At 41.3% G+C, this 15,607-nt stretch overlaps 1 protein-coding gene across 1 annotated transcript; it reads left to right on the forward strand.

Annotated features, from left to right (window-relative positions):
• Positions 1 to 9,259: 9,259 nt before the first annotated feature.
• Positions 9,260 to 13,894, forward strand: LOC149835221 (uncharacterized). The gene is made up of 5 exons (XM_090010447.1): positions 9,260 to 9,862; positions 12,084 to 12,140; positions 12,490 to 12,552; positions 12,641 to 12,709; positions 13,123 to 13,894. The coding sequence occupies exons 1-5, from the start codon at positions 9,440 to 9,442 to the stop codon at positions 13,480 to 13,482; spliced, it is 972 nt and encodes a 323-aa protein (XP_089866573.1). The 5' UTR covers positions 9,260 to 9,439; the 3' UTR covers positions 13,483 to 13,894.
• Positions 13,895 to 15,607: the final 1,713 nt, after the last annotated feature.

Consider the following 15,607-nt stretch of genomic DNA (forward strand, 5'->3'; position numbering starts at 1 on the left):
GTTCTTGAATGGGGCGGGCCTCAGAACGACGTCCCCTTGGGACAGTTGGGAATCCCCTACCTCGCAGAGGAAAACCTCCCCTGTGAGCAATGATTGCAAATGGGGGTTCTACAGGGGAGGGTCACCGTGCGTTGATGCGCCTGGCATAGGTAAACCCAAGACACAAGGATCTGTGTGTTAAGGCGCACAACGGAAGGACGTGTGTGAGGCATGCGACAGAGGAAAAGGTGCGCGCAACAGTTCTGCATGTTGTGGCACGTCAGGTCCATGCGTGAAACGCGTGGCAAGGGGGGCTCACGCGGTAGAGCGTAATGTGCGGGAGGCTTGCGCACAACACTTCGGCGTGTTGCAGTGTGTCAGATCCGTGCGTGAAGCGCGCGACAAGAAAAGCTCCCGCGGTAGAGCACAGTGCACGGAAGGCTTGTGCAGTAGAGCTGGGGGGACTGAGGCGGGTTGCAGTGGCCTGTGCCGGAGGCTTCTTGCACACAAAACACGCAAAGAGGTCTGAGAGTCGTTTGGGTATTGGTGGTTGCAGGAGCAGGGTAAACGTGGCACAGGGGTGCGAGGGAGCCGGATGGGTCTGGGTTAGTGATCACGGCCGATCGGGCAAAAAACCACGTCGCTCAACTATAGACAGAGTTGGGAGAAGAGAGGAGTGCAGAGAAAGGAGAGAAGAGAAGATAAGAGAAGAGAGGAGATAGAAGGAAGGAGAGACGCAGGCGGAGAAAGAAAATACTATTCCATTCCTAATCCAGCCGATTACAAGTGAAGAGGCTTTATTGACCTTACATGGGGCGGTCCCCACAGCTGGGGTGCCAAAAAGACAGAAAAAATAAGGAAACCCTAATAGTTTCCCGGCAAAAGGACCTCTGCAGGCATGCAAGGGTCATACACTAGCGCCAAGTAGTGCGCCAGTTGGTAGCAACTACCCCCTATAGCGTGCCGACTGCAAGGGTATTCTTGAAAAACAAAAAGGCCCCTGCGGTGCTCCTGCCGCAGGGGAGTGGGTTGTCAGACGTACGAGTGTGGCCTTCTGTCATGCCTAGAAAATCCTTTTATGTCGGTCGCGTGCTGAGGTGCGCGGCGTGGGAGTGTATCATGTTTGGAAGAGAGAAAAACTCTCATAAGAAAATAAAGTTTTGCCGATGAGAGTTTTTCATATGAAAAGTTTTTCAAAAAAAAAAAATATTCGCTTGTTTGTGTAGAATGAGAAAAACAGAGTGGGGAAATGTGAAACTTGAGAGAGGCGGAGGAGAGTGGTGGTGGGATGGTGAGATGATGGGTGGTGGAGAGTGTAAAAATAAATTTTCTCTGGGTAGGAAACATTTCTCCACCCCCTTCTCCCATGAAAGAATGTTTCTTATCAAAAAATATACTTTTTAGAAAAACTCTTTCAACCAAAAAGTCTCTAGTTTGGAAGGGTAGGAAAAAAACAGTACAGATTTTCCATTTTGCATCACTTTTCCTGTATCTTTCTCACTTCCATATGTGCCTTAAATGCAAAACATTTCGGGTGGTGCATGTATTCTTCAATTAATTTCTGTTGTTCCAGATCCACTCATCTACTAGGCTATGAATGTCAGCAAAGTGAAGGTACATCACCAGTTCAAACCCCATGGGTGTACATCCCTTACCTCAAGGATAAGGCTGGGTGTACTTCCTAGTGTCAAGGGGACCTGAAGTTTTTTACACCAACGAGCTCGCGAGAAAGTGAAGTTATTTATCTGATTATCCAGAAAAACAAAAACTATGAAAACTGTTAAAATGTTTCAGAGTTGTGTTTGTGAGTGATGGAAACCAGAAGCTTATTTAAAGAAGAAATTGGCTGGCTACAATCTCCTTTTTGGTAGTAATCCAATACTACTCATTAGGTTAGTTTTACCCAATTGCTTAACCCTTGGTTTGTGCTTGTTTGAACAATATTGGGCATTTATGGTTCCACATTAGGTCACTTCCCAAAATTGGTTTCATGTGCAGCCAAGGGATTAAGCTTATGTCCATTTTATTTCCAATTTAAGTCCATTGGTGACCTTTTCAAGCAAGGATCAGGTGCAATGTGATTGCAGGCTTTTATTGTGCAGCTGCACCTTATCACCCTCCATGTTTGGGATACAGCTTGTCAGCTATGAGACCTAACGAAAAAATATATGGTTTAAACGTGCAAAAATTTACTTAAAACTACGATGTTTAAAGGGGCCTAACGAAACCTAACAAAAAAGGGGGCCTAACAAACACATTACTCTATATGTATATATAATCACTAGAATATTAGAACTGAAATATGAGAACTAGAAATATGGGCACTTCCAACACTTATTTTGCAAATCCAACCATGTGGATGTGCTTGGCATGGTGAATTTGCTAGGAATCAACCATTGGATCATGTATTTTTTATGAAAAAATGTGATTTTTGAATGCTTGTATATTTATGAAGATTATGAGACATTGATTTTAAATCTTTTTAAAAAATTCTCTTTTATGCATCAAAATCGGATGATTCAAGAGCGGGTTCTTATAAAACCAAGCATGTCGTATGGTTAGATTCAAGAGAAAAGAACAAAAAATCCATGAAAATCATTGTTCACACATTAGTTCTCATATTTTCAGTTCTCATATTTTAATGACTCTCTCTCTCTATATATAACATAATATTAAATATAACATACATTATATTTTATATATAGCATAATATATATTATATATAATATAATAAGACTGGCTCTACCCGATTAAACCCGCAGGCCTATTGAGTGGGTCGTGGGCCGGGGTTTTTCCAACGGGCATGCCGAACATGAATTGGATATCTGATCATATCTGATCCGTTTGCAGCAATATTTAGGACCCAATTTTACCAATATGATTAGGGCTGTCAGCGAGTTGGGTACCCAACCCATCAGTGTATACCCGAACCTGGCCATGTTTTCGGGTCTGGGTTTTGCTGGGTCACGAAGATGGAATCTCAAAACAGAACCCATATAAATTCAGAAATTCATTTTTACTAAAAATACATATAAAACAGTCGGGCCGAGGGTCGGGTATTAGGCAAAAAAAACAGGTTGAGTTGACTACCCAGCAAAAATTATAACTCAAACATGGCCTGTATGTTGCTCGGGTCTGGTTCAGGTCAACCAAAATATTAACACTTTTTATGCTCATAGCCGATTATTCGGGTTCAGGTCTGATTGTGTGCCCAATACAAACCCAACCCGTTGACAGCCCTAAATAAAATATGATGTTGGAGAAGGTAACCAAAATAATGAGGAGCGGTTTTCAACTGTACCATCATCACGGATCTTGCATGAGCCACTCATCTCGATTGCAACAAAGTTGAAACTGGCAATGATGTGGAGTGGGCACATTTTCTGTACAATGTGGCCCAAGGAAAGGCTTTACTTAAAAACAGCTTGAATTTAATGTTGGGGAGTGCAGGAAAAAGAAGTAATAAATAAAAGAAGATGATGATCGGGTCGGGTCGGGTCGGGTCGGTGGTACTAGAAAGCACGCGCTCTGCTCAAGCTATTATTGACCCCTCTAAGAAAGGCTCCTTTTGTACCCACAGCACTATACAAAATACAATTATGAGATTAGTTTTGTCAGTTAAGAGTAGGGGTGTCAATGGATCGGACCCATCTAAAACCAGACCTAGCTCCGATTTTCAGGTATGGTATCAGGCCCGGACCCGAGTTTAATTGGATTTTTTACATTGAAAAATTGCTCTACTCAAACTATTTATTGACCCTTGAAAGGCTCTTTTTGTACCACAGAAAGGCATTACTATAGAAAATACAATAATGGGTGAATGTTTATGCAAGTTTTGGATGACCCTACTAAGATTCAGATGTGGTGAATGAGGATATGAGTGCTATTACCGATGTACCCGGTCCATCTGGATTTCGGATATCCAACCCGGTATAAGACAGGCTCAGGTTGCAGATTGCAAACCGGGTCTGATAATAGTTGTGCTCTGTTCGGTCCAACTACTAATTGGGTCCTTACCTGTGCACGACCGAACAAGCCAGAACCGGGTAGCTCAAGCCCTTAATAATCAAGCCAGGCTTATGTCAGACCTGGATTTGTGTCTCGGGCCCAATTTAAACCTCGGACTGGCTTGTCCCGACATCCACTCCTAACTAGTAACGTGCATTTGGACCTGATTCTGATCTGACCCGAGACCAATATTTGATAACACATGCCTGACTTGTAGGCATGCATGCTGTCTGGATGGTTAATTGTTTGGATCCTTTATCCTCACACTAGATGGGATCAGTGGATCACTTGATCCAGGCCACTAATAAGCTGATTTTATCTAACCATGTCAGACCCTCCTGGACCCAACTTGGCCTGATCAGAATCTGCAACTCCATGCAATCCAAATTGTACTGGATGGATTTACAACACCATGCATTGCCACCAAAAATGCCCAGTATCTGAAATTTTCTTTTTCTTTGAGGTCAGCAAATTATTGAAAAAGAGGACCAACCAAACCAAACCAAACAAGGGACACCAATGAGAAAAATAACCCAAAAAGTCACCAAGAGTAGCAATTAAATATTATTTTCACTTCACTTCCAAAAATCCAAAGGCACGCCAAGCAAGGGAAGCAGAGCCCAAAGTCAACCGTGACTGTTCTTGATAATCCCACCCGGCCAGCAACCTGTGAAGGATCACTTGGTCCCATAAACTTGTTTTGTGGCCCCTACCATTGCAGGTGGGCCAACAACAGCGGGCCAAGCTCTAAACGGGTTTGGGCCAGCCCGATGCCCACCCCTAGAGTCATTGCATGGACCCTAATGGTAGGAGATATGCATTTTTTGTGAGCAAAATCATGCTGCCTAATGTGGTTGGCCACGGGTCAGGTTTTTTGCACAACCAGACCCGATGCAAACATGACAATATTAGCCAATGACATGAGTTCCCTGGAGTCCGAACAAAGACCCGTATTTGATTAGGAGATTTACAATATATCGGGCTGAGTATCCTATCAAGGCTTGGAGTTTTACCTTTTCCCTGTAAATAAGGGAGCGTTTGATGTAAACGGGTTGGACTCTGGTTGTATCAGATCCGGAGTAGGATGGGCATCAACTAAAATTGAATCTGAACATTTCCCCCCGCTTCAAATTAGATCTGAGATCTGTTAGCAAGATCCTAACAATTGAACCTGACATGCTTCGCGCTAACCTTGTTATCTTAAGTCTCCTGAAGCTCATTGATCTGTTTCTTGAGTTACTATACATCGATGCCAGCCTTTTATCGTTCAAAGGCTCCATTTTCTTTTCTACCTTCTTTGCGTATTTTTCTATTTTCTATTTTTTGACTTGGATACAAAATCATTCAGCTGTATCAGTTGATACTCAAGTGAATCGTTTTGTATCCAAGTCAAAAAATAGAAAATAACAAAACAATTATTATGCATCAATTATAACGTGACACATGTTAAAACCATTAAAATAAAAACTTTTAATTTTTAGTATTTCTGTATTTGTTTTAAAAATTACTGATTCAAGGTGAAGCGTATCAATTTTCCGTTGAAATGATGCATATCGGCCGATATGCACCGATATTGATAACATTAGTTTTATCCATGTTATCTTGCATGTGGTTACTACTGTAGATCTATACTTTGCTTCTGTTATTGAGTGGGAGATGATATTTTGTTTCTTTGTTTTCGATAATATTTGATTGTCTCTAATCATAATGCACTGACCAGATGTGAATCTTTTGATTATGGGACAAGCTGCTAAGTCTGAATCATAGTAGCTTCTTACTGGATCTCACTTTATGCTGACATTAAAATGCCTCGTTCAATCATTCAAACATAAAATTAACATGTACTTAGTGACAATCGTTAAAAAATGACAAAATCTTTGTTTTTCAAAAACTCGTGAGAAATTAATTTTTTTTCATAAATCTCGTATTTTTTTCGGCAAAATCTTGACAATAAAAAAATAAATTAAAATATATATATATATTTTTAAAGAAAATATTAATAAAAATTATAAAAAATACACATTTTTTTCATAATAAATAGCTGTTTAAAATGTAAATATCACATTTAAATTGTGGTATTTGCGTTTTTCATAAATCTAGCAATATTTTAAAAACCTCACAAGAAATTACCGCTTCAAAATTTCAGGTAATTTCTCGCGATATTATCACAAGATTTTCATAAATCTTGTGATATTTGTCACTATGTTTGGCATCCATGGGGTTGCCTGAGCAAAAGAAAAAAGAAGAAGTTGCTAAGTGTTTTGTACATACAAAGTATTGTAGCAACTTTTAACCCAATAATTATATGATACATAACTTACAGTTAGCCCGAGTTACTCTATTTCTTGTTTAGAGGAACCTGAGTTGTTCTAGTGAAGTCTTTAATCGACAATTTCAATATAAAGTTGGGTATTTAAATGTTTTTTCAAAAAAGATCGGAACATTATTTGAAATAACGCGCAAAAGGTGGGACTCATTATATTTCACAAGAAGTTAGTTTTTATCCGGATGTTTTTGTTGATCATTGTTGCTTCAGCCACAAACAAAATTTGTCTCACCACCGACACCAACCCCACACTTAAAGCAACCGTCTTTTTCATATGTAGTGTGCTCTTAATCGTATTAAATCAACTAAATGGTGATTTTTAAATTAGAAGTTAGTTAAAGCAATTAAAAATATCTCCTAACCAAGTTGTTCACAGTTAGGGATGGCAGTGGACCGGAGCCACGGCGAGGACAAGGTCTCCACCCCCCCTCCATCTCAAAATCCTGACCTCCATCCCCATTTCATATCCTTCATCCTCAGTCTAAACAGGGCGAGGCAGGATGGGACCCCATTTCTCCTCGGTCCATTGCCATTCCTAAAGAAGGATTAGGGAAGGTGTGGGGCAAGCGGAGATCGGGATGAAGATGAGGCAGGGCCAAGGGGGGCATCCCCGGTTCAAACTGGGCTAGGCAGGGCGGGGCGCTGTTTCCCCCTGTCCACTACCATCTAGGAGTGGCAAAATCTGACCCGACCTGCCAACCTGCTTCTTAGCCGGGTTTGGGTTTGGCTTAAACGGGTTCGTGTTATAAATGGGTAGACATGCAAACCCGTTTATTAAACGGGTCATGTTGGTGTTAAGGGTATGCCAACCCGCCAACCCGTTTGACCCGTTTAATAAGCGGGTTAGGTGGGTGAGTCAACCCGTTTACACGAACTCGCAACCCGCAACCTGTCAACCCGTGTAACCTTGTTATCGTGTTTATGTTATCGGGTTGACCCATTTAATAAACAGGTTGCTGTGTCGTGTAATTGTATTGTGTTGACCCGACTCGTTTATTAAATGGGTTAACCGTGTTGGGTTGGGTTACACGTTTAATAAATGGGTTGTGTTCGTGTTTGCCGCATCTGACCCATTTAATAAATGGGTCATGTACGTGTTGAGGTATTCTGACCCGCCGACCCGATTGCCACCCCTACTGCCATCCCTGTTCACAGTTGTAATTTCGTGAAGACGTTAGAATCAACGACCTAAAGTTAAAAACGAATATTTTTTACGTCCTTTTTCTTATTTCGTGATGCAAGAAAAGGGCACGGTTCATGCTTTTTTTCTCTACATTTTTTGTAATTAATTTCTATCATCATCTTCTAAAAAGAGAATCTTTAACTTAAAAACCATTTTTTTAATGAAAAGAAATACAAACCACTGCAGTGTAGAAAGGGGTTTGGGATGAGGTGACTTTGAAAATCACCACCACACGTCCTTTACGGAGACATGTCCGTACGATGTCGAAAATGCCCTTAAGGTAGCCCAAACGGTAATACGAAAATGCCCTTTGAAGGAGCTCAAAAGGACTCCCCATGAAGGGGGGGTGGAATGGATATTGAAAATATCACCATTGGTGGTAATTTTTAATATCACCAGATCTCAACCGGTTTTCCTCGGGTTCGACAGGAGATGCTTGCAGAAAAAGCAAGGTCAAAAGTAATTTACTAATATAATAATTTTATTAAAATAATACTATTAGTTAATTTTTTGTCTTTTCAAAAAGCCCCCGTCTCTCTCTCTCTCTCTAGAGGTAGTTCAAGTCACGTGACAGTGGAGCTTTGAAACGAGGACAACTAACTGAGGTTTAAAAAGTTGAATATCGAATAGTAATTTGTAAATAACTGAATTTATCTATTGATTGGTGTTAAGGGAGCTTCCATGCATCCACTGATCAATGTGAAAAAAAATCCCACGAATAAATGAAACAAATCCAACACTTTCTTTTCTAGTTTGCACCCAAAATCCAACATCATTCCCCCTATGAAACCAACAAATCCTAATCCCCACATTTTCTCTCCCACTTCCTTCTTCCCACCTTCCACTTCCATCATCCAAACCCAAGAAAGGACGATCGCAATTCCACTACTCATGTGAATATAATTCACACTATAAACGTTTGACACATGTCGTGTGTGTGGTGGTGGTGGGGGTGAGGGTGTTGTTCCCCAACCACATTAAGAGTAATTTGAGAAATAGAAGGATTGGACTCAACTCAAGCTCACGGGGATGGTTGGACCACCCATCGAGTCAATGAGTCTCTAGTTGGTTTGGTCAAAGGTGCATGGAGGTTCAATGCAAAACTTGGTTGAGCCCATAGACATCGACACATGATCGAGCTTTTTCGAGTCAAGTCAATCTCGACTCGATTCTAATTTAACCCCATCAAAACTATGTCCCGGTTTAGAATTGTAGTACTTGGTCGAGAAACTCCAATTTGACTTGGTCAACACCATACTTGAACCCAAGATACGAGTGAAAGACATCTCGAATCCAAAATTTAAGCATAATAACCATTAGAACGCTGTTTTGTTAAAAGGACTAGGGTCAGTCGGTCAGGATTAGCTGGACCCAGTTGAACCTAGCCGAGCTCACCTTTGTTTAGACTAAAGCTCACTTTCACACGCCAATACTCATAAAGAGGCTCCACCAATCACCAGACCGATGAGGAAACACCTACTCGGCGTAGGTAGCGGGTGGCACGTGTAAGGGAGGCCACCTAAAATCTCTTCCCCTGTTCAGCTCTCGCACGTGCCAACCCCGTCAGCGTCGGCTCTCACCTGATGTCAGTCGGTGGAGGTGGTGAAAAACAAAGTCACGCCGGGAAGGCCTCCCTGTTCAACAGAGGGCCAATGGGTTGCTGCCACGTAGGAAGTGGTGGGGGCCATACGGACAGTGAGATCGGGCGGGGGCGAGTGGGTCGTCGTTGCCACACAAAAGAGGAAACCGGATGTGTACATTAAATACACAACACAACACACGCATATTTAAGAGAGAGAGAGAGAGAGAGAGAGAGCCAGGAGAAGAAGAATACCGGTTTTCTGATTCTCCCTTTCCCTTTTCTTCATCATCTTCTTCTTATTCTTGATATTTTGTGTTTCTTGTGATTTCTCTCCTTGTTAAGAGGAGTTTTTGAGAGAGAGATGGAGGAGGAGATGGAGAGGAGAGACAGGTGGGTGGCGGCGGCGGAGGGAAACGACGCGCTGGTGGCGGAGATGCTCATGCGCCTCCGAGTGCCGCAGGCGGAGCCGCCGCGGTTATCTCAGGCGGCGGCCGCGGCGGCAGCGCTACCGGTGAGGTGGGGGGTGGTGAGGAAGCGGGCCAGGGGGTCTCCGAGGGCGGACGGGTGGTCTGACGGGGACACAGCGAGGAAGCCGGTGGAGGCGGAGGCGGAGGCGAAGGCGAAGGTGGCGAGCCCCACGACGCCTCTGTCATGGAGCGCCGTGGCGGGGTCGAGCGGTGGGGATGGGTCGGATTCGTCGAGCCACCGCCGGGTCAAAGAGGGTGGAGCTCGGGCGACTGCCGGTAGTGGTGGTGGTGGGTTCGGATGCGGCGTCAGAATGAAGGTTAGGTTTTCTTCCGACCATCTCATTCATTTTATTTTCTCCTTTTTTATTTTTTATTTTCCCTTTTTTTGGAAATATTTTTTATGGTTTTTTCTTTTTTTTTCTTCTTTTTTATTTCAAATTTCTTTCGGTGGTTTAGTGGAATAAGTTTGGTGGATGTGGTGGTGGTGGTGATTTCGCCGAGTGGACGGCGGAGATGGGGTGGGGGTTCTTTGCTTGGTCTTGACTGCTAGGAGAGAGAGAGAGAGAGAGAGAGAGAGAGAGAGAGAGAGAGAGAGAGTTTTTGGTGTTAGGTCAAGGGTTGGTTGGAACTTTTGGTCTCTCTCTCTCTCTCTCTAAGACAGAGATTGGGGTTTTAAAGGAGGGAATATCTAATCCGTCTAAAAACGTACTGTTGTTAATGCTTTGTTTGTCGGCATCTGATGGGTCTTACGGGTTTTTCCTTATTGTGTATTTGCTTTTTATGCCCTCTCTCTCTCTCTCTCTCTGGGTTCTGATAATTTTCTCAGCTTAATATTATCAGAAAAGGGGAAAATTTTCGGGGTGGAGGAGAATAAGGGGTTTGTTGTTTCATGGTTTTTGGGTGCCTTTATTTTGTGTATTGATTTTTTTTTCTGGGCTTTATTCGAGTCACTGTTCTCTCCTCTGTGGGGGAATACTTTTTTTGGGAAAGTATGGGGAGGAAGAGAAAATGGGTTTCTATTTTACACGCCGTTTCGGTGGGTTGCTCCGGGTGGAGAGCAATTAGGTCATCTTTTAACCATTTCCTTTCCTGTTCCTCTCTCTCTCTCTCTCTCTCTCTCTCTCTCTCTCTCTCTCTCTCTCTCTTCTCGTGTTGAATGCTCATCTGACAGCAGCATATCCACCTAGCGTCCACACCGTCGGTTCCTATGGATAGCCAACGTGATGGGGGCCACTTGCCTTTGTCCATGTATGTTGTAGGCCCCACCAATCATCGACCACCCTCATCTAGGATCTACTGCTGCCAACAAAGGAGCACCGAGAACATTATATATATATATATATATATATATATATATATATATATATATATATATATATATATATGGAAACCTAAAAAAACTATTGGAATTTCATGAATTTCTGTGTTTTTTTTGACGGTACATATTGGAATCACTTCTTGCAACATTTTATTCAGATGCATAATATGTTTTTATAAGGTTTCAAAAACAGCCTACAATTTTCATAAATTTTTGAGGCTCCAAATACCATTTTTTCATGTCGATTTCTAGTAAATCAATCGTCTCTCGTGTTTCATTTGATTTTGTAGGTTTCGATTTCCCATATATATATATATATATATATATATATAGAGAGAGAGAGAGAGAGAGGCCCAGAGTCAACATATAGGCTTATCTTTCTTTACATCTCCCTAGTCCCCACCTGAAAGAAAATGGCGTCAACACAATTCTTTCTTTCTCTCTCATTGGAAAGGAGGTTTCTTGGGCGTGTTTCGACTTTTGACCAAGATTCTTTCTACTACTGTTTCTTGTAAGTTTATGTGGAATGTGGGTGGGCAAGTTGGGGTAGGCTGATTGACTTGTTGAAACTGTTCATGATTCTTGTAACTGTTGAAATATGCTGTTTCTCGCCATTTGCTGTTCAAATGCTTACGAGCAATGGCACGTTGACCATGATTCATTTTAATCAAGCCTTAGCGTTTTGCGACAGCCACGTTTATAAAGTCCAGGGGCACTTTGGTAGTCATGAAAGAACAGTTTGGGCAAATGAGGCAAGTGTTCTAGAATCTTACAGGTGGCACCATTCCAAGGGATGACTTGTTGTGAGGTTGTGCTCATGGGTCAGGAACCATTTCCTCTTTGTAGTGGTGCCGGTGTGCGATGTAAACTTTCTAATCTATGTCACATGGACGCGGCTGCGGATACAGGGATACGGAATGGGAGTCAAAGTGGAGTATCCGTATGGCCTAGTTTCTTATCCAAGCTGGTATGGCTGCCATTTAAAAAGATTCTTTGGCCTGATACAAGTGTCACTTCCATCCCTAATGGCATGCTGTCACGTGTAGAAGGAATCCTTAAAAATGCATCAAGTCCCCTGTAGCATTTTAAACTGCAGTGCTTGTACATGTGGCAGCATCACTGTTCGTAGATTAGTTTGTGGTTAATTGTCAACATAAATGCTTGCAGTAGTAGCAATAGTGATTTGTATCATTGGGCTCTAATGGATTTTACGTGTGCAGGCTGTTGCAAGAGAAGCAAATGCACTAAGATTGCCGAATAAACGACCAGCTAAGAAGGTTTTTCTTTTTCCCATCTTTGTTTTTGTTTCCCCCGGCTTGCAATCTTGTGAGTTCATGGTGTTTCATGCCTAATGCTTTTTACCTTTGTTACTTTATGCTTCCGTTAGGCTTCTTTGGATACCATATGGTCCATTGTTTATGTTACTTTACTTCCACAAGAATGTACTTTGTATATAAGATAAGAATACAGGAAAATGATTTTAGTGGAACAATTATAAACATTTGGTTAATAGACTATTGTATTGCCATCTTTAGTTGTGCACACCCTTCAGTGATTTATCATGTTCTTCTGTTTTGATATGGGTATCATGGAATTAGTAAGTAATGGTTGGCTTTCTGCTTGCAGACAATTGCTGCACTGAAGGATGAGGAGAATAAGCTACTGACCGAGAGGATGGATTTAGAGAGGGTATGCAATATTGTCACCGGATATATGGTTCTGTTTTCTGTTATTTGGTGGAGTTATCTGATGCAGTTTTATGCTTTTGGTTGAGCAGGGTATGGAGAAGTTGATGAAAAATTATATTAAGCTGCTGGAGAAAAACAAGCGTTTAAAGGGGATACAAGTGAGGCCATACCCATTTCTTTTCGCCGTTTCTCTTTCCACAAGTTGTAATTATTTTTTATTCTTTTTTCTGTTATGTTATTCGAAAGTAGCAAGTCTTGCATGATCCACACTGTACTGTATAAAAACGAGTAGAGAAATAAATAAATAAACGAAGATATAAATGTCTGGACTTAATATTAATTTCATTTTTATATTGAACCAAGTTTTTATAAAATCATATTTGTGGTGATTTTTCAATATCAAGTCTATACTCATTCATTTGCAATTTGATATGCTGTTGATCCAAGTCATGGCTGGGTCTTCGAAGCTTGTCTCATAGCCCTCCTGACTATTAAATTTGTAGCAAAGTTACATGTGGGTGTTTTCTGAAAAATTGGATTGTTGTGATAGATTGTTTCCTTTTCTTTTCAGTTGCCACTGCAGAACATGTCAAACTTGAAACCTGGCTTCATCACTTCTGATACATCTGAACAAGCAATCCGTGAAGCCATCCTTCCATCAGAAGCTGCTGAACATTTCCCCGTGGCATTGCAGAACATGTCAAATGCAAAACCAGGCATCCTGCCTTCTGATACTGCCAACCAAGCAGCCCATGAACCTGTCCAGAAAAATGCTGAGAAAGTCTCCGGGCCATTGCCATCAAATGATCATCAAAACATTTCTGCTTCGGAGACATGCTCCTCTTCCTCCCTTCCTGGCTGTGGTGAAGCTTTTTCTCTTCCTGATCTAAATGTGCCTTTGGAAGTTGGTTTTGGGTGTGATATGGCATAACAGCAGCTCCAAGCTGATCAAGATAGAGTTTGAGCTCATGTCTAGCTTAACTGTACATAAGCACTATCGCCTTTGCCACTGAATCAGCTTGAGTGGAGTATGCCAGATCATTTGCTGCTGTGCTTCAGTTGGGTATTGATTTGCTGATTCTTTGCATTCATGTTCGTTGGCATTGATCATAACCCTTTAACACCTGACTATAAAATTTGTTTATCAAACCTCCTCCTTTGTTACTGTGGTTGAAGGCTATTTAATTTTTCAGACTGTAGATCTGTAAGTACCACTGGTAGCCTGGGCCTCTGAAAATTTTCTTCTGGCTCACGGGCATCTTCTTGTTATGTAATTTGGAATACCAGCCAACAAGGAAGCTGAAACTTTTTGTTGGCAATAAAATTTCATGGATTTCTATTTAGTTCTTTTTTTCGTTCCCTTTTGATCATTTTCTTGATGGTGGTAGTTCAAAATTTCCATCTTTTTGCTGTCAGTGCTTACGGAAATGAGGCACGGCAAATTGGCTACTTAATCTTATGGCATAATGTCTGATCAATTAGAAATGTATTGGGTACAATCTCGTGATTGTTCTTCATGGAGGATGGTTGCAGTCCCTCTTGCTGGTGTTCATTTCTACATAATCATTGAAGGGCAACTGATTATAGTTTTTTCCGTCGTCCGTTGGAAGTTTTAACTCTACTTCTCTGCAAGTCGCTATAGAAATAGTTTCTTTATTACAGGGAACTTAAAGCTCAGCAGCTTTGGTAACTGGCGATATACTGATCATTCATATCTTTGTCGATTGTTGGTGAAAATTCTTGTTTATTTGTGATCTATACCAAGCCTCATTAGTTTCTGAATCTTGATTGGCACATTGATTTGTGTCCATGATATGCTTTTTGCCGCATCTAGCTTCCATGATCTTCCAAATCCCATACAACTACGTGCATCTTTAAGTTGTTGTACGGCTGTATGGCTGCTCAAGTAGAGTTAATGCTGCCAACTTGGTTGAGGTGTCGCATGAACACACCGAAAAGGACACGGGGCACACCGTTTTTGTGCAGTTTTGCCATTTAAGAATAGCATATAAAGGGACACGACATATCTTTACTTGAAGTATCCTTGTCACATAGCTTGGGACTTTTAGGGATTCTACCAAATGCATTTCTTTGAGGTAGAGCAAGAAGTCCTTTTTTGTTAATTTGTTTAGTATGCTGTTTCTTACATGGTTTGGTGAGTAAATTTTTTTGTAGGCTCTCTGGAGAGTTGCATGAACTTGCACCAGCTGCTTCTTTAATATGGTTGATAGGATGTTGACATCAAAAGCATTAAAAGCAGGGGGCACTGTGTGTGGCATTGGATCCCAATGACTCTGTGGAATAGGTCATGCGTGTCTGCACGTAAAGTCTTGCAACTTGCTTTCGGTTTCATTGCGAGCCATAAATTCCAACATCAAGTTTGGGATGCTCCTAGGCATGCGTGGGCCTTTAGTGGATGCTTTCCTGGGTTTTTACTTCCCCTTCTATAACAAAATTTGGTGGATAGTGGATCTGGTTGGTACTGGGTAGCAATATAAAAATCACACACTTGAGAGTACCATTTTATTTGACAAATTGTTCATGTTTAACAATCTATGATAATAGAATTCAAATAATAAACATACATTATCACTGTGAAACCTTAGGAAAGTTTATGGTATTGGGATTTCATGATGCAAGTTGTTTCGACTCAATCAAACCTTCTACATGTATTCAGTATGGTAGATTTAGTGGGAAATCGACCCTTGAACCGTGTTCTTTTCTCTTTTTTTTTATGAATAAAATGTGTGTTTGTGTTGGCAAAATTTGGTGTGTTTATGGTTGTCAAATTTTACACATTAGATTCCAGTGACTCAAAAGCTGATTCCTATTAAACCAAGCATGAATCCTGTAGATCGCTTCTATGATAGATTTAAGAAAACAAAGTTTTATTAAGTCAATTTCTAAATTCAACCACTTATAGCAAATATCAACCTAACACTACAATCAGTAGTGCCTTAAAAAAGTGTGACAAAACATTTTTTTGGGTAAATATCGACATCAAATTATAAAAAAGAACTCTGATATCTGTCGCTGTGCACACAAGGCACGTTTTG

The sequence above is a fragment of the Nuphar pumila genome, chromosome 6, assembly GCF_984573655.1.
Source record: "Nuphar pumila chromosome 6, dmNupPumi1.hap1.1, whole genome shotgun sequence".
NCBI classification, from domain to species: domain Eukaryota; kingdom Viridiplantae; phylum Streptophyta; class Magnoliopsida; order Nymphaeales; family Nymphaeaceae; genus Nuphar; species Nuphar pumila.